Below are 23,872 nucleotides of genomic sequence, written 5' to 3'. Positions count from 1 at the left end.
GGCTTGACTCCTTTGCAGAAGTTGACAGTATTTTCCCATTGTCAAAACGAGCAGAGTTGACAGAACGCTTACATATGCAGTATGTTTGGGCAGCCAATGGAAAGAAATGACGAGCAGGCATTTGACAAATCATTATTCTTGTTTTGTGGGAATGTTTTTAGAAAGCCTATCAACAGGGAAAGCAGGGACAGCCTGGCACCCTCCAGGGATGTCACTCAAAGGCACCGCGGGAGGCGGCTTCCTGTGCAGAAGAGGCCTCTGTCCCGGCGCGGCGGTTCGATTGTGTAACGGACACAAGGGGCGGGAGCTGCAGGACCAATCCAGGATGCGATGAAGCGGCGGTCGTGATGCCATGCGCGCCTTTTCTCCCCCGGCTCTTCAGATCCGACGCCGTTCCTTTCACATCCGTCAGTTTCCTGCCCGTCTATTCTCCCGAGCTCTACAGTCAGCTATCCCAAGGCCTCGGCCTACCTCTAGCATCTCAGCGGCTCGCGGGCTGGTAATTACATTTGACCCGTCCTTACGCAACGCCATTTACCAACGCGGCGCGGTGCTGATCCGGGTCCGTGAACCCGGAGTCTGGCAAACAACCTGAAGGAGCGCATTATGCAACCGCGAATAATTGCCCGCAAAGGAAAATGCACCCCTCACATTTACCTTCAATTCACCACAGATGGACAAGTGCCACAAAAGCTCACACAACAGTTCCTGAATGGACATAAACAAACTGAACGAATGGCGCCGAGCTAAAAATGCACCGCAACCATTATTCCAGCCAGCACACACTACGAGCGCTCCTAAACAACACCTTTTCAATCTTTCCTTTTCTAATAAAGAAGAGTGCCCTCCATTCATTTTTTTCCAGTTTTTTCTTTTTTAGAAAAGTAGAAAGCAGAGAGGGTAACAGACAGAGAACGGACAACAGCAGAGAAGGCTCGAACCCCCACCTGCACAGGGGGGAATCGCATGTGGCTGAGTCAGCCGCCCTACAGACTGCACCACACGGCTCGCACCATTTTACCAATTTCAACACAGGTTTAGAAACTGTGGCGCTAACACAGCACACTTACAATCTAAATTCACTACACAGCAGTAACATATTACATGTATAAATAAGTAAGCAGACACTGAGCATCAACTACAATCCCCACACCTACCCCATGCGGTCCCCATTCGGATATAATGCATAGCAGCACTGGAATTATGGGAATTATAGTTCCCCTGCATACAGCTGCAGCCGTACAGACTCACCCAGCATGTTGATTGTCTGTGCAGCGGCAGTCTCCCCCTCCCTCTGTGTGACTAGCACATGAGACTGCTCTGAATCTATGCCCTGCTCTGCCTGCTGTGAGCGCGCTCAGTCCCGAGCTGGCCACCGGTGTCCCCAATAACAGACCCCCTCGCTCACTCACTCATTCATTCATTCGGGGTCCAATCATCAATTACTGTGTAGGGTGCACTGTCAGAGTGTAAGTCCAACCCCACCCCACACCTCCCCATGCTGCCCCCCACCCCCTGCCCCCCCCCCCCCCCCCACCGCCGACAGCTGCAGGTCTCTGACCTGACACACGCCATCCGCCGCCTACACACTCCACTGAACAGCAGCATATGTTCCCCCCCGAGCACACACTCTTATAGACACACACAAAACACTTAGGCACACACAAGCACGCACACACACACACACGACACTGGTGTAAAAATGTGCATGCAGACGTATAGACAGACAGACATGCAAAGGCAATGACTATTCATTCTTATACACACGGAAGAGAAACATATTTGACACAAACTTGGGTAGACACGGACACATTCAGTAAAAGAGAAATAATGTCCACAGGCGCAAACACAAAAACAACCTGATGCACACACACACCACACAGAGGGAAATACACACTTCCTCCCAGGCCCAAGCATAATAAACTAAATAATAATCTTACAACACAAAAATAAAGACCCTTATAATCTACACGGACATTCATACACTGTACACCATTAACATGCAGAAGGCATATCTAATGTACAAAACATAAATGCACAAATAGGCAACACACGACAGGTGAAAAATTGTTTACATTTTGATTTCAGTTATACAAAATTCATCATTTAAATTTTTCTAAATATTAATTTTGACATGTGCATTAAAAATCAGAACAAAAGCTAAAGTTAATACACAGACTGTTCCATAGAGTTAATACACAGACTGTTCCATCTTTAAGGCGTAACATAACTATTATTTTATGATGTGCAAGCATTTTCAACCAGACACTGGGCTCCGCAATTATTGATTATTGATCTTTCACAATTACAGTACTGGTTTATGCACTGGTCAATCTTATGCTTCTGCTTTTTTACTTCAGGGCAATGTGGTCATTAGTCACTAATGACCATTAGCGGCATTTTTATGCAACAAAGTTTGCTTTTGAAGGTTTGACAATTTCCAACGGTCACACTGAGTCAGAGCCTGCTGAAGGAATGTAATGGTGACTAACATAATGACTGGGGACTGGGCTAGTGGGAGATGGAAATTAGTTGTATTTGAATTTGTCTACCATTTCATCATTGATAAATTTTCATTTATAAAATCAACACCCTTGTGTTTTTCTGTGTTTTTATTTTATTTGGAGTAGATACTCTGCTTACCCATAAAAATATATATGAGAATTTCTGCTTATAGAGAGATGGTTAAAGAGAGGTGGAGACTCGAACCCCTGACTGCATGGGGGGGATTTGTACGTGGGTCGAGGGCAGGAGTGCTTATGGACTGTGGCTTGTGGTATCTCCCTCTACAGTATGTTCTGAGAACCAGGGCATTAGCTACATGACTGCAGCAGTGGCCATGATTCTGCATCAGTTAAGCATGTGCATTCCATATACAATTGAATCTATATGCAAATCGTTATCATTTAAATAGCATTTAAATAATATCCTACATATTATATATTATACAATTATACCTGCATAATTGATCAGTCTAATGTATCACAATCAATCCAATCAACCAATTAACTCAATTTAATTGATAATTAGTTTTAGCTAACTGAACAGAGCCAGGCTTGATTGCAGCTAGCCCTGTTGAATCTCACACATACTGAACCTTTCCATTAGAGCGAAGTAGTCACCACAATGTTCCTACAAGCACACAATGCCACAATCAAATAAAAGTTCTTATACAGAACAAGTCACTGAATTACTGGTTGGTTAAGAAAATGATGTAGTGGAGAATCGATGGTCATACTTTAATTTAATTAGCAAAGGGGTTACAAAGATTGCTTTAGTTCAATTGAATTACTTGTGTGATCCAGTGAATTACCATGAAATTTACTTAAATTTGGAATGGCCTTCTAAAATGTCTTAACACATCCTGAAAACTTCTCATATGATGGTTATATTTATATATATAAAACACATAAAACAACCCATTTGAATCTACTGTGCACCCAGATTATTTCTACAGAATGAAATAATGGCAATATTAAAGACAATACATACAGAACTGGGTTTGGGACAGTGCAACCCAGCATAAATCTATCTGAGAGTGAGGTACAACCACAGGGACAGAGCTGTGGGATGCTGCTGTTTGGGGGGGGGGGGCGGGGGGGTAACTGCACCAGCTCTGCTGTGCAGTCCTCGGCTAATCCCTCTGACCCCCAGATTGACCATTAGAGCCTGAGGCAGGGCAGGCTGCTGGCCGCCCATGCTGCCCGCACCTCCTCTATGGTCCATTGTGTGGTGACAAAGAAGCTGGCAGTCTTTAACCTTTCACCCCTAAAGCCCCTGCAACCCTGGGCACATTTAACACACATGCGAAAACAAAATGCTGAAACCTCTCCACGTCATTACAGCAGCGAGCAGGGGACTGGGAGAAGGGCATGTCGCACAGCACTCAGCTGTACTGCCCATCTCTGTACTGTAATGGGGAAAGGTGGCTAAGGCTACGGTCTCTATGGAGCTTACTGTAAGACTGCAGGGGAGCAGGCAGGTTTAACCCGGGTGCGAACAGAGCAGGTCTTTGCTGCTGTTCTTCTAAACGCCAGATCTCGCTTGATTCGATTCAAAGAAACGGTAACATTGCATAACGGATGGCTCCCTGTGAAATCAATTCCACTTCTGTCTGTCCTCCTCCTGTTTTCTTTAGAGCCAATACACAAATTCTACTGTTGAGGTTAACTATGTAATTAGAATGTTTAAAACTTGTATTTTTGAACAATTAGCCTAACAATTAACTGAAATGAGTTACCTTTTCCATGTCTTACCATTTTCCATTATCCAAGCAAACCACACAAACTTAGTGCTATGTCAATGCTTTCCAAAAAAAGCAGCAAATTCACTATAAAATTGCAATTCAAAGTGGAACTTAAATGACTGGTCTTATTTTGCAATTTTGAGCAGATTAAAGGGCCAAAGCACTCTGGTTACTTGACAGGTAAGGGTACAATTACTAACTTCCGAAAGATCAAAAATCCAATTACAAAAATGTGAGTTAATGACAATAATGAGTTCTCTCAAGACAAGTGTCAGAAACATCGGAGAACACCTAATGTTATCGGAGCAGATGTTTGCCACAGATTTTGGTTAGTGTGAAGGCAATATCCAACTTGAAAAGCTGGAAAAGATCAAGACCATTCCAAGTGTAAGGGGGACATGAAACTGTCTGAACAGACTATCTTGATTTGAAAAAAAGAATTCAAACTGGAGTAAGATATGGCCTTCTGCCAATTATTCTGTACTTTCACAAAATAAAATACCAAAAATAACTTCAACGATCAATGATGACAAGAACATTCTGTAACTTTTTATAATCATAATCCATGACAGTTTTCTTTTAAAACTTTTTAAATAATGATTAATGTTATACTAGTTGTAAACGTAGTGTACTGGTTAGCCTATATTAACTGGTACAGCATTTATAAAAGCTTTTGCACAGGCCATTATAAAAACTGAATGAACATTTTTTTTTTGGTATGAATCAGGAATACCTAAAAAATCTGAAACAATTAGAAACAATGTAATAAAAAATATATAGATTCCACAGAGCCCCATATACATCCACACAGAGCAACAGGCAAACGCTCCCCCAGCCCTCACTTTGCTCAGGGGAACCTTGCGTTTGGCTTTGGCCGTGCGTCAGGTTACGTCCCCCAGCACTGAATTCCTGACAGTTTCAGGATTTTGCGGAACAGCATTCCATTCAAAGACAAAGCAGGCAAAATGAGGACACTTTCAGGAAAGAAGATATAAACTAATCCAACCTGGAAGTCCACCCCACCCACTGGAATCAATGACAATGGAAATAAGTGAAAGCTAGTTTTTCCAGATATTTGCACCAGCCTTCTCTGATTGGCTTACAAAATGAGAACTTTCCCCACTGATGAAAATGAATAACCACTGTTCTAGTTGGGATTGCACAAAAACTCGTAATGATAAAACAACAAGTAGGCTAGCTGTTAGAGATGTGCTTTTTGCTCATTGGTAATGACACCAATTCTCACTTCTTAACCATTAAAACAGGTTTAAAAATTAAATTTGGCTCACATGCAAAGCAAATTAATGACATTCCAAATAATGTAACACTGGGCCACAACTATCATCCATCCTCACGCAGGCTAATGAGCTGTTAGCTTTGCTATATGTAAATAAAATAAAATAAAAAAACATTCCAGATATAATCATACGTGAGGTTAAAATATATTTATTTTAATTATACAATTGAGGTGTCTTTGAAAAAAAACATTTATATTTTCAAAATATCAGGTTTGCTTAGCTAGTTGGCTACATTAGTTACTTTGCCTCTTGAAATGAGGCAAAATAAGGAATCTGTCAAGGTTGTAGTGCCTTCATTAGTTCATTAGGCATTAGGTGTTTTGTGGGTGTTTATTTTTCAGATGACTGAGCCCTGTGCTGCCATATGAAAAAAACATTACCAACACTATAGTTACTGTAACCGTTACTATTGTTAACCAAGATGCCCTCTGCTATTTTTTTATCAAAAAGAATAGAAATCCTTTTTGTTCTGCTAGGGAGAGTTTCAAAGGCATTCAGCCCGATTCATGTGCAAGTTATTTTACCACTCAGCAGCACTATTGTGTTTTACTTCAGCCATTTCTCATAGTTCACTGTAGCATGTTTGCTATTGATTTTCGGTTATAAAGAAAAAACAAAGAAAAACCACTAATAGCAGGATTGTGTGTCCATTAAGGACAAGGGCAAACCTCGGAAGGGAAGCCAATGCATGACCTCGGCACTGTTATCTGCGGCGTTTCAGTATATTCACGAAATGCAACAACAGCGGATAACCAACCACAGTCAAGGAAACTGCCATTTTGTAACTTCTGAGAACCGTACTAAAATGAGAAAAACGTAAGAAGCCACAACGTGTAAATATCTGATATATAAATGTTTAATGATGAATCAGGCGCACGCTTCCCGTCCTTAAGCCCGGGGCTCATTAGAGGGAAGAAAGAGGAGGTGTGGAGGACGTGGGGTAGCCAGCGCGGTGGGAGACCGATGACACCGCTGTAGGCGGGCGGTGCTTGTGTGGCAGAGTGTAACTCTGTCCGTCCTGCCAGCCCACCTCCGAGCCCCCACATCACTCCATCACTGTCCGCCCCAGATGGCCGCTGTTCCGCTTGGGCAGTGGAGGAGCACCGGGCCCTGTCATATGAGCACGGAGGCCCCTACCTGTCCGGCTGCCCTTATCTCGCCCGCTAAGTGAATGATATCTCTATCGCGTTTCATACCAACAGGCCTGGCCCTGTGCGTGAGTGTGTGTGTGTGACTGAGAGTGTGTGTGTGTGTGTGTGTGTGTGCGAGTCTGAGTGAGAGCATGTGTGAGTGAGTGTGTGTATGTGTGAGTGACAGATTGTGTGGGTGTGTGTATAAGTGTAAGTGAGAGCTAGTGTGTGAGAGAGAGAGTGAGAGAGAGTGAGTGTGTGTGTAAAAACTTGTGTGAGTGTGTGTGTGTGAGAGAGAAAGAGAGGGAGAGAGATTGTGTGTGCGTTTGCCTGTATGGTTGTGTGCGTGTACACGTGTGTGTGTGTGTGTATGTGTGAGATATATTATATTATGTGCATCACATGTAGCGTGTTCATGTGTGCGAGGGGAGTGTGAGCATACAGGCAGTGAGCGTGTAGTGTGAGTAAAACACGTGGAGCGAGTGCATTAGAGCGGCTCGGTGGACTGTGTGCGCGATAGGCATGCTGTTTCGCGCGCGGCTGGAGCGTATGCGTCACTGGGGTGGCGGAGGTGAGACAGCAGCTGGAAAATGATGAAGTGATTGCGGAGCGGCTCTCTCCGGCTGCCTCTATTATCAAAGCGGGAGAGAGAGGAAATGGAACAGGATGCACTTAAAAACGGAGAGAGAGGGGGAATAAAAACATCCCTCTGCCCTCTTTGTCTTTGGAAAGGTGATTTATTTCAGCTCGTCACCGTAAGCCACAAAGGCGGGCCTTCGCAGAAGGTAGAATCGTTTCCCTCGATGTCTGTCCGTCTCCCTTTCTCCCTCTTCATCTTGTGCGCAAAACGGATCTGCTGCGTCGTACAGCTCTCTACATTCACCTGAAGTGTCGTGCCCTTCCGTACTCTGCTTCCCCGCAGCCTGAACTTTTTCCCTCGCCTCCTCCAAGACTCTACACAAAATTCCTTCCCAGAGGCGAGAAATAACAACGGACAGATAATGAAAAGAACCAAAATAGCCAACGAACAAAGAGAAATGACAGCTAAATCATAAACGGAACATTTTCTCATATTCTGTGGAATATAGCAAGGGAAGTCTCCCATTCAGCACAATGGGAAAATGGCAAATGGGGGAGGGAAGAGGGAGGAGGGCATAGACGGATCTTTGTTTCCACTACATTACAGCAAATAATTTATCATCTCCCATGAAGAGCCGGAATGGTGTCACAGTTGAATTGACTTTAGGCAATGCTCATTTAGTTCTGTTCCTCGGGACTGGGGCGCGTCTTTAAGGGTTCTCCGTCCGTCACGGGGAAGCTTTAGAGTCCCGGAGCAGCAGATGTCCCACAGGCCCGCTTCGGAGAGGGTGGGCCAGTGCCACCCTGAAGAAAAGTCCAGCTGAGTTTGTGCACGCGTTGCGGCAAATCGACAGCAACTCAAACCCTCTCGTCCCTAGTGTGTAAGGAAGACAGTCTGCTTTTGGACCGATTCCACCCACACAGCTACCGCCCACCTCAAAGGAACTGCACCAACAAAACTGGCACGGATTGGGACATAGCAGGTCCAGTCCCTCGCGGCTGGAATGCACCGGGTCTTTAAGGTAATGGGACATCCGATCAGATTAAAAGTTGGGACAAAAAAAACTCTTATCCCCAGATAATCACCCCATTCAAGAGGGGCGACCTGTCGGTCTGGAAGAGGGGCTCCGTGAAAAGAAAAGGCAGTGCCCACCCAAACCTGCGACACAGGACGGCGATGCGCGGGGGAGGGAGAGGGGAAAGCTGTCCGCCCTGCTGAAATACAGTAAAAGGAAACGTCCACGGGCAGACAATTGCTGCTCCGTCACTCTCTCAACCCTCCTTCCTGTCGCATCTGAAAAGTTCTTTCAAGAAGAAACCAGAACAACTTGGGCATCTGTTCAGCCTAACTACAATGCCCTTTGTCCTTCAATTTCAAAACTGGAAGCTTTCGGCAGCCGTTATATGTACTTTCAAAACAAAACAGTTTTCCTTAATTTCAGCTGACGTTAAGAAATGGCAAGAAATGAAGGAAGTGGAAAGCGTGCAGCGCTAGCTTGGATCCTACGCTCAGTGTTTGAATAGAGCCCGCGTGTCACTGTTCTACATTCGCCACCTTTTATGTTGCAAATGTGTTTGCGTCCCGACTGTACTCAAGGCTATCATTAGCCTTATGCTCCCAAGTGGCACAATGGAACAAAAATGGCAAGGCTGAAATTAATTATAAATACAAAAGGTCGCCAGAGATGGGATTCGGGACCATTTCCAAAGACATCACACCATCACACACAGAAATGAAAAGGCAAATTCATATGATGATACACTACGTGACACATATTTTAATACTAAATGGAGTGTAATTCACAGAGAGAGAACAACCCATCTATATTTCTGAAAAGTGTAAAATAAAACATACATCACCATCAATGTTATTTTCAAAATGTCCCAGATTACAATCGCTCAGTCAGTCCGGGTTCATTTGAATGAACAAGCATTATAGGCTTGATCATAATTGCCCCCAAAAGATTTCCAAAAAAGTCTAAATCATTATCTTGTCGATCAAACAGTAGGATAGCCCATTTTAAAACTATGCATAATAAAAATAATAATAATGTACTGTGTATAAATTCATTACATCATGTGATGATCTAAAGTATTCAACTACACAGCTCATTAATTAAAGGAGATTCTTTTAAGGTTAAATACATAAATTATTCTTCACTTTTTAAATTGTGTTAATTCTATAGCCTGCTATTTTCAGGCACAGCAAACAAAATCAGTTTGTACACCCTAGTCCTGGGCTGCCCAACCCTCTTCTACTGTCCTTTAGCATTTCACTCCAAACCCTAGCAAAACACACGTCATTCAACAGCTAGAGATCGCACTGAGCTGCTAAATAGCTAAATCTGGTGCGCCAAATTAGGGTTGAAATGAAAACCAACAGATCTCCAGGAACAGGACTGGGTAGCTGTGCCTTAGTCTCATTAATACAAGCCAAATATAATCAGACTCCCTCTATTGGTCAATTAGATACCTGTTGTTTTAAAAACACCTAACAACCTGATATAAACTACATGGCCAAAAGTATGTAGACACCTAACATCCAACACATCATCTTAAACTATTGGCATTAATATGGAGTTTGCTGCTCCACCCTTCTGAGAAGGCTTTTTACTAGATGCTGGAGCATTGCTCCCATTTGGCTTTCCAATTGATCCCAAAGGCGTTGGATGGGATTGAGGTCAGGGCTCTGTGCAGGCCAGTCAAGTTCTTCCACACCAATCTCGACAAAACCATTTCTATGTGGACCTTGCTGTGTGCCCGGGGGCATTGTCATGCTGAAACAGGAAAAAGCCTTCCCCAAACTGTTGCCACAAAGTTGGAAGCACAGAATAGTCTAGAATGTCACTGCATTAAGATTTTCCTTCACTGGAAACAAGGAAATTAGCCCAAACCACAAAAAACAGCCCCAGACCAAGGGGTGTCCACATATTCCCTGGTGACAATGCTAGACTGAGTGTCCCTGATGTGTTGTTGGGATAATTATAATGCAGCAGTAAGTCAAGGTCTACCTGCTCTACCTGAAACCACCACCCTAGCTCTGGAGTGACAAATCCACTACTGCGGACAGGTCAGCCGATGCTAGACACAGCCCTGCTAAAAACCAGCGACTATAGGACCCTGCGAGTGCCTTTTACCAACTGAGCTACTCGGAAGCCACACAAATAAAATGTTTATTTTTTGGAAAAACAACTGAGACAAGATAATATAACCCCGTTAATGGACTCAAGTGTTTACAGTTTTAGACTTCCTTTACTGCGTCCCCTGTTAGCGACTGAAGGCTGCCTAATAGAAAACTCTGCAAAGGGAAATGATCGTCATACAATACTGAAGCACAGCGCTAAGTTCACCAAAGGCAGCTTCCATTGATTTAGGGAAAAAATGCTACATTTCCGCTCTTGTTTATGGGGTGCAGAAACCGCCGCAGATTTGCATAAAAACGGCAGTGATCAGTGGCCCTTTCTCAGCACTTCAGAGACAGGAAAGCACATCTTGAACATAACATTAAACTAGAATATTCTATCAGCCCTAAGATCAAATATTCCTCAAACACAAACCCCATTTCATTTTTAACACTCTAGCAGACAACATAATTACAATTCTTCCTATATAGATAATGACATACTTCTGATAGAATTCTGTAGTTAAAGTGAGTAAATGAATAACGTTAGACATCTGATAAAAAGTCCACAGTCTCTCTATCTCACAAATAATTGTGAAAAACAAAGCTCTAAATTTGGATTTCCTTTTTTTTTATTAATGATTGAACATTTGACAACTACACAATTTAACATGTGTTCACTTTAACATGAGGTGTTCCATGTCTTCTTTAACCTGTACCATTTGTCAAAGCACACATTAAAAACCTCAGATTCCAAGACATCCTGGTTCCTGCTCAATCTATTGAACTAAAGGCTAACCCTGGGTCTTTTATTGATCCATTTGTTCATTAATGATTAAGTAAGTAATTAAGGAATGACATAAAATACATTTTGAACACAGATAAAATGGAGCGAGAGAGAATGGTGAAGCACGTACTAAAGAAGAGCAGTGATTCAGAACATCCATAAAGTCTTGCGTTAATGTAGTCCAGAGCTTCATCTGTGAAGATCAATCACACGTCCAATCAGCTAACCTCGGCACTTCAGCCCCACCCCCCCACCCCCCCCCAGCCTTCTCTAAATGCTACGTGTGGCAGCCGTGGCAACGCGCACAGATTGAGGTGGAAGTGCACACCAAGAGCCACAGGCTGTCCGGTAGTCACTCCCCTGACCTCGGCCGCTGACCTCTGGCCACCTCGTAATACCGCGCGGCACAATGTCCGCTCTGTGCCTCCTCCTCCTCCTCCTCCTCCTCCTTCACCTCCTCCCCCCACCGCGGCTCCCGGCCTCACAATGCGCGTCACTCTCTTTCAGACAGCGGTCTGTCACCGCTGCAGCCTCAAGTTCACAAGTGGGGCTCGGTCCAAAAGGGGGGAGCCATGGTCATCGCCTCCTGAGTGACGCGCGCGTGCTCATCTGTGTACGCCGCGCGTTTCGAGGCACGAAAAAGGGACTAACAGATGCGTTCGGAAGAAAAACAAAAGGCCAGTAAACACAGAAAGTATTTTATAGTTCATGTTTTTTTCCTTGGGGGGGTGGGGTAGTCTTGAAAAAAAAAAAAAAAAAAATCACCATCTTTTCACCAAGTTTTCCTTAAAAAAAAAAACTGAGCGCTTCTTCATTCAAAGTTGGGCCCAGGTTTTTGTGTGCAAATACCTTTGCTGAGCGGGGGAGCTAACCTTGCATGTGCAGCTCCTTATCAACCCCGGTCCTTTTAATCTCCCCCTCGGCAAAGGGTCAAGCCCTGGTCAGGGGCAGGGGGGAGCGGGGGGTGTTATTCCACCACAGTGAATGACAAGCTCAAAGGGACATCTTCCCTTTCAACATAAAAGGGCCAGAGATTTACAACCTCTGGCCTGGCCAGCGTAGGCCACACTCTGACGACCAATAGCCGGGGGCCATCTCGACCCGCTCGGGGGTTACGGCGTCACGCGCGCGCATAACAAAGGGCGCCGGCCACTACTGTAAAATTACACCCCAAAACCTACTTAAAAACGAGGGAGGCAAAATGTCTGATTTATATGATTCGACATTAACGCGTTAACCCAGTGTGGCTCTGCTTCAAACGGAGGAGGCTTCCGCTGGAAGAGAAGGCCGCACTGCAGCCCCCCCCCCCCCCCCCCCCGGCGCACTGTGTGTGCTCTGCTAATGCCAGGAGCGGCCGGGGCTGGCCGCTCCAGATTGCTAGCAGATTCCAGTGGCGATGGCCGCTGAGCACGCGACTGTGAGCCTTTCGCTGTTGACTGTGAAATTTCTCCGGTGTTCCGGTCTGGAATTTATGCCGCTCGTTCCGAAGCCGACCGGCCAAAGGGGTCCGGCACCTGCTGAACATACTGGCACAATAATTGGCCGGGCCGTTCGCTGACACGCACATAAACTAAAAATGTTAAGGACCCCGGCACGGCTCCACCGTGTCTGTTACCTGCTAACAACAGTAAATGTCTCTCTTCCTCAAGCACATTGTAACTGCCGTCCAGGTAGCTCATTTTTTTTAAACGGACGCTATCCACTCATTTCAGCTGTACGTTTATGGAACCTATTCAAGTTGAACACCTCGGCCAAGCAGAAAGACTCAAGTCGTTAACCGCTGCAACACGGTGGCATCAAACATCCAAGGGCAGCAAGAAAGTAAGAAAGAAAGAAAGGAGCAGGAGAGAGGAAAAGAGCTCAGGATGGACAGTGAGAAATAGAGCCAAAGATTGTGGGGGTGAGAAAGAAAGAAAGAAAGAAAGAGGAGATAAAGAGCAGTGAGCTTCCAGGTTATCAAAGTGTTGGGGCACTGTCAGTTTATTACCGCAGAGGAAGCGCCTCCGCATGCATTTCCAAGGTTCTCACTGTAAATGGCCTGGTGGGACGCCTGGGATTAGCCTCCAGAGTGCTTCATTACACACCAAGTTCAGGCCTTTATAGCGGCCTGTAAACCCACCCTCCCCGGCCCAGAATCAAACTCAAATGGCAGCCATTTTACAGCTCCGGGCTTGTCAACTTGCTGAATATCACAGGCCCTTGAGAAAAAACCCCCACCTCAGCATTCAGGCAGGGGGTGATACTGTACCAACTGCATCCAGCGAGCGCCTTACAGTAACACTTCTGCCCTCACTTTATCACCCTCCCTCCCCCCACCAACTAACCCCCCCTGCATTTGAATACCAGCTGTTTATGGGTCTTCCCCCTGGAGAGTCATCTCTGGTGAACTGTATGGGTCCTACACAATGTCTGTGCGCTGGAAGCGCTAGCTCTGCGCAGGACAGCCCGGCCCATAGATCAGGCGCAGGCAGTAAATGCTGACCCGGGCACCCAGGGGTCAGCGAACGCCTCGGCCACTGTCACCCCGAGCGAAGGAAACCTCAACTGGCCGACATTCCTGATCTGGAGAGTCGCAGGCGACGCAAAAATGTCACGCGGGAGGAATCAAAGGCTATGCCGGTGAGTATGTGTGTGTGTACGTGCGTGTGAGTGTGTGTGAGAGAATGTAAGCGTGTGTGTGTGTGTATATGAGAGAGTATTTAAATATGTGTGTGTGTGTGTGAGAGAGAGAGAGAGAGTGTAAGTGTGAGAGAGAAAGAGAGAGAATGTGTGAGTGTGTGTGTGCATGTGTGTCTGAGAGAAAGAGTGTGTGACTGTGTGTGTGTGTGTGCACAGTTTTAGTGTGACTGTGTGTGTGTTTGTGTGAGTATATACAAGTATATGACCAAGTCCAAACCAGTTCTTTCTGATCCTTTCCAGGCAAATCCACATTTCTGTGCAGAAACCAGCAGAGATAGGGCTCATTGATCCCCGGCTCAGATCAATCTGGGTTCGGCCATCTCGACATGTGACGCTGGAAAGATCGCGCGTGTCGCATTGACCCGCTTCAACACCACCGCGGTTACAAAGGGGGGGGGTCACGGCTCCACGGCAACCGTGGAGAGCCCGGCCGCGCCTGAGCGGCTGATACGCATCAGGACTGCGTCTGTGCCGGTATCTGCTCGCGGTACAGATTCCAGTGCTCTCCACGGCCCTTTATCCAGACCTGGCCGCATCCGTCACCCTCCCCTGCTGCCCGCGTCCTTATCCCTTCCCAAGATCAGCGCAAGAATGCGCGTTGCCTGGTAACCGCGCTCTGTGTACAGTGGCAGGACGGAGACTTGGGAGCAGGATTGATCCTTCAATTGCGCATCTTCAACCCTTCAAACCTCCCTCCCCCACCGCCACCATCTCGCCGAGCCGAGCCAACAGGTTTTCCTCTCCTCTCACCTCCGCCTTGCTAACGGGGGGGACAGACTGAGGCACAAAGCAACCATCGATAAAAAAAAGAGAAATCTTTCAGTCTCAAAAACGATTACAGATTTTGTGGTACTGACCATCCAGGTATGAGAGGAATGCAACTTAAAACTTGATCTTGTAAAGATACAAGATACACTTGCAAAGCCGTTCCTATCGGTGAGAGAAGCACGCCATTTTGCCGGGATTTTCGTAATGCGATGCCTCTGCAGATGAAATTCAAGGACTTTGATGTGCCTCCCCAGGACAAGCCGCCATGTCGCACCATAGGGAAGCCATGCTATTTCTGAGTGACATTAAGCCTTGTGGAAACGGTCCCCGCTGACTGGGTGGCCTGTGTGTGAAGCGCTCGACCCCACATTGTGTGCGGACCTCACTCTCAGTCTCAGGCAAGTTCAAACCCCTGTATCACCATTGGGGACGCGCACACACAACCCCCCCCCCCCCCCCCCCCCCACCCTGAATTAAACACCATGACACAGGACACCGCAGACGGTGCACTCGCCCCCCCCACCCCGCAGTGCCCAAACTGAACATACTGTATACAGCAAATGAAGTGCTCGCGACCAGGGCACAGACGGCACACCCCGAAAATATTGAGGCGTACTCCAGACGCGGTACAGACCACGCGGTGACTCTATACCCGGCGCACACGGCAACACTCTGCTCACGCCATCTGTGTCCTTCACAACACCAGCCCTTCCCCTGAGGAAGAGGAGGCTTCTCAAGATCCTCACAGCCAGCCGCCCATCGCTCATGTGCAGAGAGAGAGAGAGAGAGAGAGAGAGAGAGAGAGAGAGAGAGAGAGAGAGAGAGAGAGAGGGGGAGAGAGAAATGGAATGGAAGATGGAATAAGAGATGCGGAGGGAGAGAGAGAGAGCGAGAGAGAACGAAGAGGGAGGGAGAGGGAAAGAGAGACAGACAGGGAACCAGAGAGTGGAATGGGACGGGAGAGAGAATGAGACCCACAGAGAGACAGAGAATAAAAAATAAAGAAAAAGAGATAGAGTGAAATAAAATGAGAGGGAATGAATCAGACAAATAAAGGAGGAAGAGGTGGAAATAGACAAAAAAGGAAGCAGGGGAGTAAAGAATAAATAGTCAGAGTGAGAGAGGGAGAATGAAAGAGGAACTTTTATTCTAAGAAAGAAAAACTGAGAGAGAGAAAGAGAGAGAGGAGGGGGGAACGATCATCAAAACCCTGACAGCAGTTTCAATGACACTTTGATGTGAGAGAAGAAATGGCAGAAAGTCCATCAAGCAAAATCAATACATTTCTGTGGCCAAAACGCTCATAATCAGAGTGCTTTTCAAGGATACGAGGTCACTGAAAAACCAGGATGAGTTAAAATGGAGTGTTCCAGAATAAATGTACAAAAGGAACCATATATGATGACTGCATTTTAACTCATTATTATTTAATAATAAAAAATCTGGAAAGTTTACAAATATATTGAATATGTGTTCAGGTTTAAGCATAGGTTTAATGGGGGTGTGTATGAAATTGATTCCAAAAATTAAGCTCAATTTCAAATCACTTTAAACATCTGAAAAAACAATCCCGCCAATTAAAATGGCATAAGGTTAATTGCGAGGCAAATACAAATGTAAAATTCAAACTACACAAATGCCCTTTGGTCCGCTGCAGAAATCTATTTGGAAGCAACGTCATTATGAAAGTTTTCATTACTGAAATGAGTTTGTGCATAGTTAAATCGTATTTTAAACTGAAATAATTCGACTGAATGTAACTAAAGCATGGCTGTGTAGCACAGCACAGTAGAAGTTCCATACAGTGCTACCCTGAGAAAGAGCGGGAACCAGAACAACGTGAGGGTTGGGTGAGAGATCTGCACCGTGGCAGAGAACATGACTGCCCGCCTCTCCCACCCAGAGCAGATGGGACCGAACCCTGCCGGCGGTGTCTCCTACCCTACCCCCCGTCCCAGCGCCAAACTTCCTCCACTGTACTCTTCCATCATTATTGAGCGCCTCAGCATGGGGGGAAGCTGCCACCCTCCTCCTCCCCCTCCCCCTCCCCCTCCCCCCCCACACACAGCACTGTACCCCCAGGGAGGGAGAGAGCGGCACGTCCTCAACTCCTCCAGACGCAGCGGAGTGTCGCGCTTCAGCTCAAAGCGCCACTGCGCTCTCTCCTCAGGCGCGCCTCGTCCGCGCGCGTGGACGGTACGGTTCTACCTACTACTGGCAAAAGTGTGAACTGATCTTAAATTCCTTAAAACACCACCATAAAACCCTTGCTGAAAAGTTCAATAAAATAATTGCATAGTTTTGTTAAACCCTTGATAGAAAGGTATGAACAAAAACCATGACAAATCACTTGCAGCGGAAGGAGGGCTCCATTTTTTCCATAATAAAAGATGCTATTTTGCGGTTTTAAAAAGAAAGCTAAAAATAAAGTGGGGTTTATTTAAAGAATATTACTAAATACTAAATTAGAAAACTTTTCATTTTGGGTAATTAGAACACTTTAAATAAATGTGAAGTGCTCCATTGTGTTGTCTCAACTGAAGACATCTTCGTCAAACATTCAGAGAATGGTGAAGACCAACTACTGAGCAAACCAAAATGACAAAATTAATTGCACTACCAATTGCTGCTGGAAAAAAATTCTCTCTCATACCCTCTGATGTATGGTTTTCAATAAATACTTTAAATCCTCTATACGGGTAATCACTTTTAAAAAGACATGTTTAATTGATCTGCAGCTAAACAATGTTAGTGCTGGTTAGCCTTTCCAGATCTATGAAAATTAGATTTTGACTTGGACTCGGTACCTTAGCGACCAACCAAAGACACCAGCAGACAAAGAGCCCAAACTGATCAGAGAAGCCTTTTGCCATTTAGAGTAATGTACCTGTGATTAAAAATGCATTGTATATAGTACACTGCACATGTATTTAACTTTGGCAAAAAAAAAAACAAAAAAAAAACTCACAAGAGTCTTTCCTACTGACAACTCCTTTTATTATCAATCACTCATTTTAAAAATGTAATTACACTGAATAAAACAACATACATTTATACAGGTTTACACACGTTTACTTAACATCCCAAAATTAAACACCATATTAACTGTTGTGTCTGGCATGAACAATTTCTTATATTTGTATTATCAATAACTGATTTGGAGGGAATCTATTTGATACCTTCCATTATCATAACTCTGTGAATATATAAATCCACTACCTTAGAAAAAGTCACTCAGATTTTTATTTATTGAAAACTGATTTTTAAAAAGGGTAGTTATTTCTACCTGTAACATTATATTTACAAGAACATTAGTATTTTGGCATTTATCGGACACAAACTTAATTGCTGTACAAAATACAATGGAAGTAATGCGATTAGAGAGTTCTGATTCGATTGGAGATTGTAAGTATTTTTAATTCAAACCTAATTGAAATGCATTTCAGGATATAACTTTGTACGTCTTAACTGATCATTATGTGCAATGCTATTTAAAATGCTATTTGGCATTCAGGTCGAGGTAAATCCCTCAAAACCTGGTGACGTCGGTGTGAGAAAAGTTAGATAAATCGCAAGGCAGGAAAAACTGCAATGAATAACAGATGTATTGCATTCATAGATTGCATTACACTATTGTCCGCATAAGTAAATAATATGATACGAAGAATAACTATTCGTTGCTTTAAATTATTTAACTCAATTTCTTTTGAGGGATACGAGTAGTGGAATAAATCATGTTTATTGCATATTCCCTGTGTGCGTGTGTGCGCGCGCGCGCGAGAGAGAGAGAGCGTGCGTGCGTGAGTTTACAGAACTCACGTATGTTATTTCGCACCATTACCCCAAGTAATTAAGATTATATTTAGGTTTTGAGAGATTTATTAAATGAATCCTGTATCATAACAATGGCCTAAATTAACATACCATTGATGTTTAGATTTGATAGATAAAGAATGCAGGGCATCGACCATTCCGTGTTCAAGTGTCACGAACCGCCCCATCGAAACCTGGAGACACCGCGCCATAAATCAAATAGCCTGCACGCGGACATTCCTAATTTATTTTGATAATCCTAATAATAAGCACGTCTAAATACTGTAATGGTAATGATAAAATATATAACGATCCAACAATCCAATATAAGAGTAAACACACACATTATCCCCGGTGGAAGAACGTGAATGGTTTAGGCTATTTCAAGAAATAGGCAAAAAAAATTACTATAGATTATTCAATGGGGTTGCTCTTGGTGTGTTCTTTCGCCATATCTAAAAATTGAAGCTTCAAAGCAGTTTGTGGAATGAAAACAGGATGATATGATTGATAATTACTTTAATAAGAAAAATGCGGTTTGTCGCATAATCATTCTCTCACATTTTTTCATGTGCGCATGCAAATGAAATAGGCCTAATCGGTTTATTCAGAATCGGTACTAGCAGCTAAATTCAGTTATTCAGTGGATACTTACAGCTTGTTGCATTTCAAGTACAGTGAGACAACAAGCACTTATTATTCTCCCTGTCAATGTTGCTGTCCAAACAGCTCACAAAATGTTTGTTTAACCAATGCATTAGCCTAATTGATGCAATTAATTAATCTGCCAACCATTCAAACAGCCGCTAAAAGAAAACATGCCGTCATCACATCGCTTTACATGACATAAGTTGAAATACTAAATTCTATTTATTTCCTTTAACCTAAGATCAAAGGAATGTATTTTCGTCTTGGGAATGTCAATAAATCTCAACAGCCATTCAAACGGGCCCCGATGTATGGCATTGGCGCCTGGGTTTGAGACAATAATGTATTCCTCACTTCCCTGAAACAAAGGGCAATATTAGTTAGCTGTTAACAATAGAGGTTTATTTCTCCTTAGAGAGAAACAGGGAATTGTAAGCATTCACAAATAAAGGGGTATTACTCGTTTAGTTATAACAGACAAGAATGCATTCCACAACACCTTTGATTAAGCTGTTTCACTATTCACCGTATCTTAGGCACAGCTATAAAGATGATTGAAATGCCACGCACAGGACACATTCAAGGAGTGTTTACTCTTAGAAAACTTGGCCAAAAAAATTTAACGTTTCAACGTGACACTGGTGGCCAGCAAGCTGTGGCAATTTAATTTTATGTTGGGCTTGCTTTTTGTTTTTCTTTTGTTGGTAAGATGCCAGCAACTCTTTGTCCGCAGCTAATCATTTCATTTTCAATGACACAGCAGTTCAAGCACGTTTCACAATCCAAACGGCTGTTTGCCATCTGAGCAGTTTTGACGGAGCGAAGCATCTTTGGCTGCTGGTTTTCGCCCCCACTCCTGGTCATTTTTATCTTTTGTAAGGGGATTCACAGGAATCTGTTGCTATACCTAACTGCTTCAGGGCTTTCTCCCAAGTTCAAAAGTTCACCTTTTACGATCTCCCGAAGACCACTGACTACCCCCGTCCAAATAAAAACATTCCTATTCCTCCTCTCTCCAAATGAAACTTTTACACGCAAGACAAGGGAAACATACAGCTACATTCTTAAGTGCAAAAAGGATTAATTAAACTCAAACAATGCTCCATTAACCAGTAAGGGTTACACGCGCACTTTAATTACACGCGCACATTCTCAAGAGTAATTCGGCAGCTTTTCTCCTTTTATTTTTTATTTTTTCAAGATGCAGCACATAAACCATACAACATGCGCACAATATAATGAAGTATTTGTTGAAAAACAAGTGCATTAAGACATCTTTAAAATATGACATGGATACTCTATTCCAATTGCTACATTGTCACGTTAAAATGACACTTCAAAATAAAATAAATAAATAAAACACATGAATAATAAACTATAGGCTACACACTATTTACTGAATTGAATATTCGGCGAACGCATCTTATTTAAACAACTTAAGCAAATTTCTTAACTTACAGCGTAATCCTGATGCAGTGGAAAGGTATAGCAATTTGCATCAAATATTCATTGCAAACATAACTGAACAGGGATGCAGACTTACCGTTGACGGACTTCACGTTATTTCTCTCAGTATATTCGAACCCATTTGTCCTGTTCTCTATCTCCATACTCCTTTCTAAATACGGCGCCCTCTCCTCCACTTCGGGCAGCTCTATCGTTATTTTTAATGCTTCTAAATAACTAGCTATCTCTCCTGGCTAATGATCCTACAATTAGGCTCGACGGAGTCTCCGTTGCTCCATGCGTACTGCTGTCAGTACACAGAAAGATATCCACGCTCTTACACCCACAAAAACAGCCCGTCGTACAGCCACAACATTTACGTAATGACGTACTTACAGGTCACGTTAAAGCATCTTGGGCTTTGTATGCTTTTGTATTTCTCGTTGTAGTTCCTCAGTAAATGATTCCCGATGGAGAGACGGCTTCCGGCAAAGAGAATTGCAGGAGCCTCTGTTGGAATTCATGTTTTTCGTTTTTTTGGTAATTTGTTCGTTTGTTTCATAAACATTCTATTGAACATACTTGTAATGTACTCCAATTCAAACACAATACTTAAAAACAAACACTATTATAATTTACACCAACTACATATGAATATAGCAATTTATTCAAACTAAAAAAAATCCTTACATGTTTCGAAAAACAATTTCGAAAAACGCAACCAAAAAGAAGTCAACGTGTTCTGTGCCTTCTATATCAAACCAAGTCTTCCATACTTCTTCCACCGTGCCACCAAACAGGAACCTCCTCTTACGGTTTCAACTTATTATCAGTAAACCGTTCCTAATTGTATTTACTTTCCCAGTTCCTTTTTACCTTTGAATAATCCAAGGATACACTGAATACTCTGTTACCAAGCACAATGCGATCCCAGTTTGTTTTATCTCAAGGCCTCTTATAATGACTACCCAGTATCTGAGCAACCTCACTCCAATAAAATGGTTAACATTTGACACATTTTTCCAAAACCAACCATAGCACACAATGTAGTCAGCCAATTACACGCAACTCAATGGAAGCATTTCTAAATCATGCGATAATTACATCATGGGTTGATATAAGTCACAGCTATTTTGTATGATATGAATATTAAATTGTGTAATTACAATGATACAAGCTCTTAAAATTGATCCTCGCCCCCTCCCCCTCCATTCTACTGAGGAATCCCTGGCACTCTTTATCAAAACTGGGTTTAGGTACACTCACTTAATTGCATGCACAAGGAATAGACCAGAGATCAGTCCAAGGGCTATTTTAAGTTTCACCACAAGGTGGCCATCTTGGGTAAATAAATGTCAGCGAAATAACGGGGAATTGAGCAAGTTTATTCATTTGAATTGGATAGTATTCTGCAAGTTTCATGTCTGGCCCTGAATTAAGCAGTTGTCTCTTACCATTCATATTTCATAAACAAACCTTTTTAGAAAGGCAGACAATATGATCCCTTCACACTTTATGAACAAATGATTTTTATAACTGTTACAAACCTTTTTCAAAATACTCAGTAATTCATTACAATTTCTGAGGGGCCGCAATTCCATCTGAATCTTTAATGCAGACTGTCAGTCATTTCTACTCATGTTCATTTATGCAGTCCTACAGAAAATGTACATGGAAACAAGATGGGGCTTTGTGCTATGTCTGCTTCTATACTATTCGCTTGATGATGGGATATTTAGTAAGGATACTCGCGAAAAAATAAAATTAGCTGGTGATAGGATCGTTTATATACCAGCACATTTGTAAATAAAACAACCAGGTTTTATCTTGGTAAAAAACAATCAAAATCAGGCCTTTAATCTGCTTAAAAGTTTAAAAGGCTATTTTCACTCTACCTGTTTTATCTCACAAGCCATTTTAAAGCATGTATTATTTTATTTATGTATTATAAACTTTACTCCAATCTCTTAACAAAACCCAAACTTGTAATTGATATAATGTAAGGCAAAGCTCACAAGTATGATACATGGAGGTGATCTTAACTGAGGATTGGTGGCCAGTTCTTAAAATAACAACACGTGTTCATTTAAAAAAAAAAAAAAACAATTAGCAGTTTAAAGTTTGGTCCATGGCCTAATGTAGGCTATTTCAGACCGAAACATTTCCATTCCTATATATTCTCAATATCATTCAATTGCCAGGTTGACACATAATATCTCTTGACAATGCATTGTTTTTAATAGTATCCTCTGAAATTTTCCCCTGAAGACAGAAATGTGTGTCTTATTAAAGGAGAAATGCTGAGCTGAATTGCTCTAAAGGAAGAACATTCTGCTTACTTCTAAAATGACTCACAGAAAATTAACCAAGAAACTTGAAGACTTCAGTTGACTGGTAGGTCATTTGGAGAAAAACCACTGAATGCAAAATGCAAGGAGTTCATGGCGAGAAACTCCCTCTTCTTAATTCAAGGGCATGCAGCCAGAACTGTCCGAATCTGGCTGAGGGGAAAGAGGGAAGTGGTAATAAGAGGTGATTTGCGACATTTGATTCATGGGGTACCGTCATTAACAAAGCAATGACAGTATGCCACAATCTCATACAATTTGTTTTCTTTAATCGGTTTTTGAAAATGTGTAGAAGCTGCCAAATTTTGTTATTTTGTTTTATTTATAAATCAAATACATCGTGAAATTAAGCCATTACCCCGTGCTACCATTACTTGAAAGATAACACCCCGTCCATAGTGAGAATAAAAGCCTTTCACAGCATTTGTATTGTAACGTTTATTTCCGTTACCTGCGAAAATTTTAGTCAACGTCAACCAGGATCAATTAATGCGAAATTAAGAACATCACCGCTTTGGTGTCTCCCTTTTGGTAGTTTCTCTGTCATCGTCTCCTTTTCCCCCAGCACTTACACAAATACAAACAATGCCAATAGATATCAACTGCCAATAGTTGAGGTTCAAAATAATAATGCATGCTTCAATAATGTACACCTTTGCTTTAATCGCGACTACAACGTATCGTGGCAACTCAAGAAATAGCAGCGAATGTTGACAAAATATGAGTAGCCTACACCATTAAATAGTAAAATAAAATGAATGCTTAGGTGGAAAGGGAATGAGTGTTTCACACCCACGTCCGACCACCCTCTTTTCAGCCTAATTTCAATATATTTTCAGTATTATAATATTGAGCCTCTCTGACTAATGCTGAGCCATTTTTTCAGTGTTGCTTATAAATGAAGACGGAAATAACTTGTCCAGATCAAGACGACAGGGATTTATCAGTATGAACTTTAAGTTGTCAAGTCAAAGAAAAGTTGCTATACCAACTTGTACCAGAAGATGCC

General features: G+C 43.0%; 1 protein-coding gene across 2 annotated transcripts in view; it reads right to left on the bottom strand.

Moving 5' to 3' along the window:
* The window catches only part of nr6a1a (nuclear receptor subfamily 6, group A, member 1a), a 123,145-nt gene extending 102,281 nt beyond the window's left edge, over nt 1-20,864 (bottom strand). For both annotated transcript variants that reach the window (XM_035380111.1, XM_035380112.1), the window contains exon 1: nt 20,613-20,864. In XM_035380111.1, the coding sequence (XP_035236002.1) occupies nt 20,613-20,679 (67 nt within the window). In that variant the 5' untranslated portion in view covers nt 20,680-20,864. The remainder of the gene's footprint in view (nt 1-20,612) is intronic.
* Between the last annotated feature and the right edge of the window lie 3,008 nt (nt 20,865-23,872).

Source organism: Anguilla anguilla, chromosome 10 (assembly GCF_013347855.1).
Source record: "Anguilla anguilla isolate fAngAng1 chromosome 10, fAngAng1.pri, whole genome shotgun sequence".
Lineage (NCBI taxonomy): Eukaryota > Metazoa > Chordata > Actinopteri > Anguilliformes > Anguillidae > Anguilla > Anguilla anguilla.
Note: the sequence above shows the minus strand (reverse complement) of the source record. Positions and strands in the feature narration are given on the sequence as shown.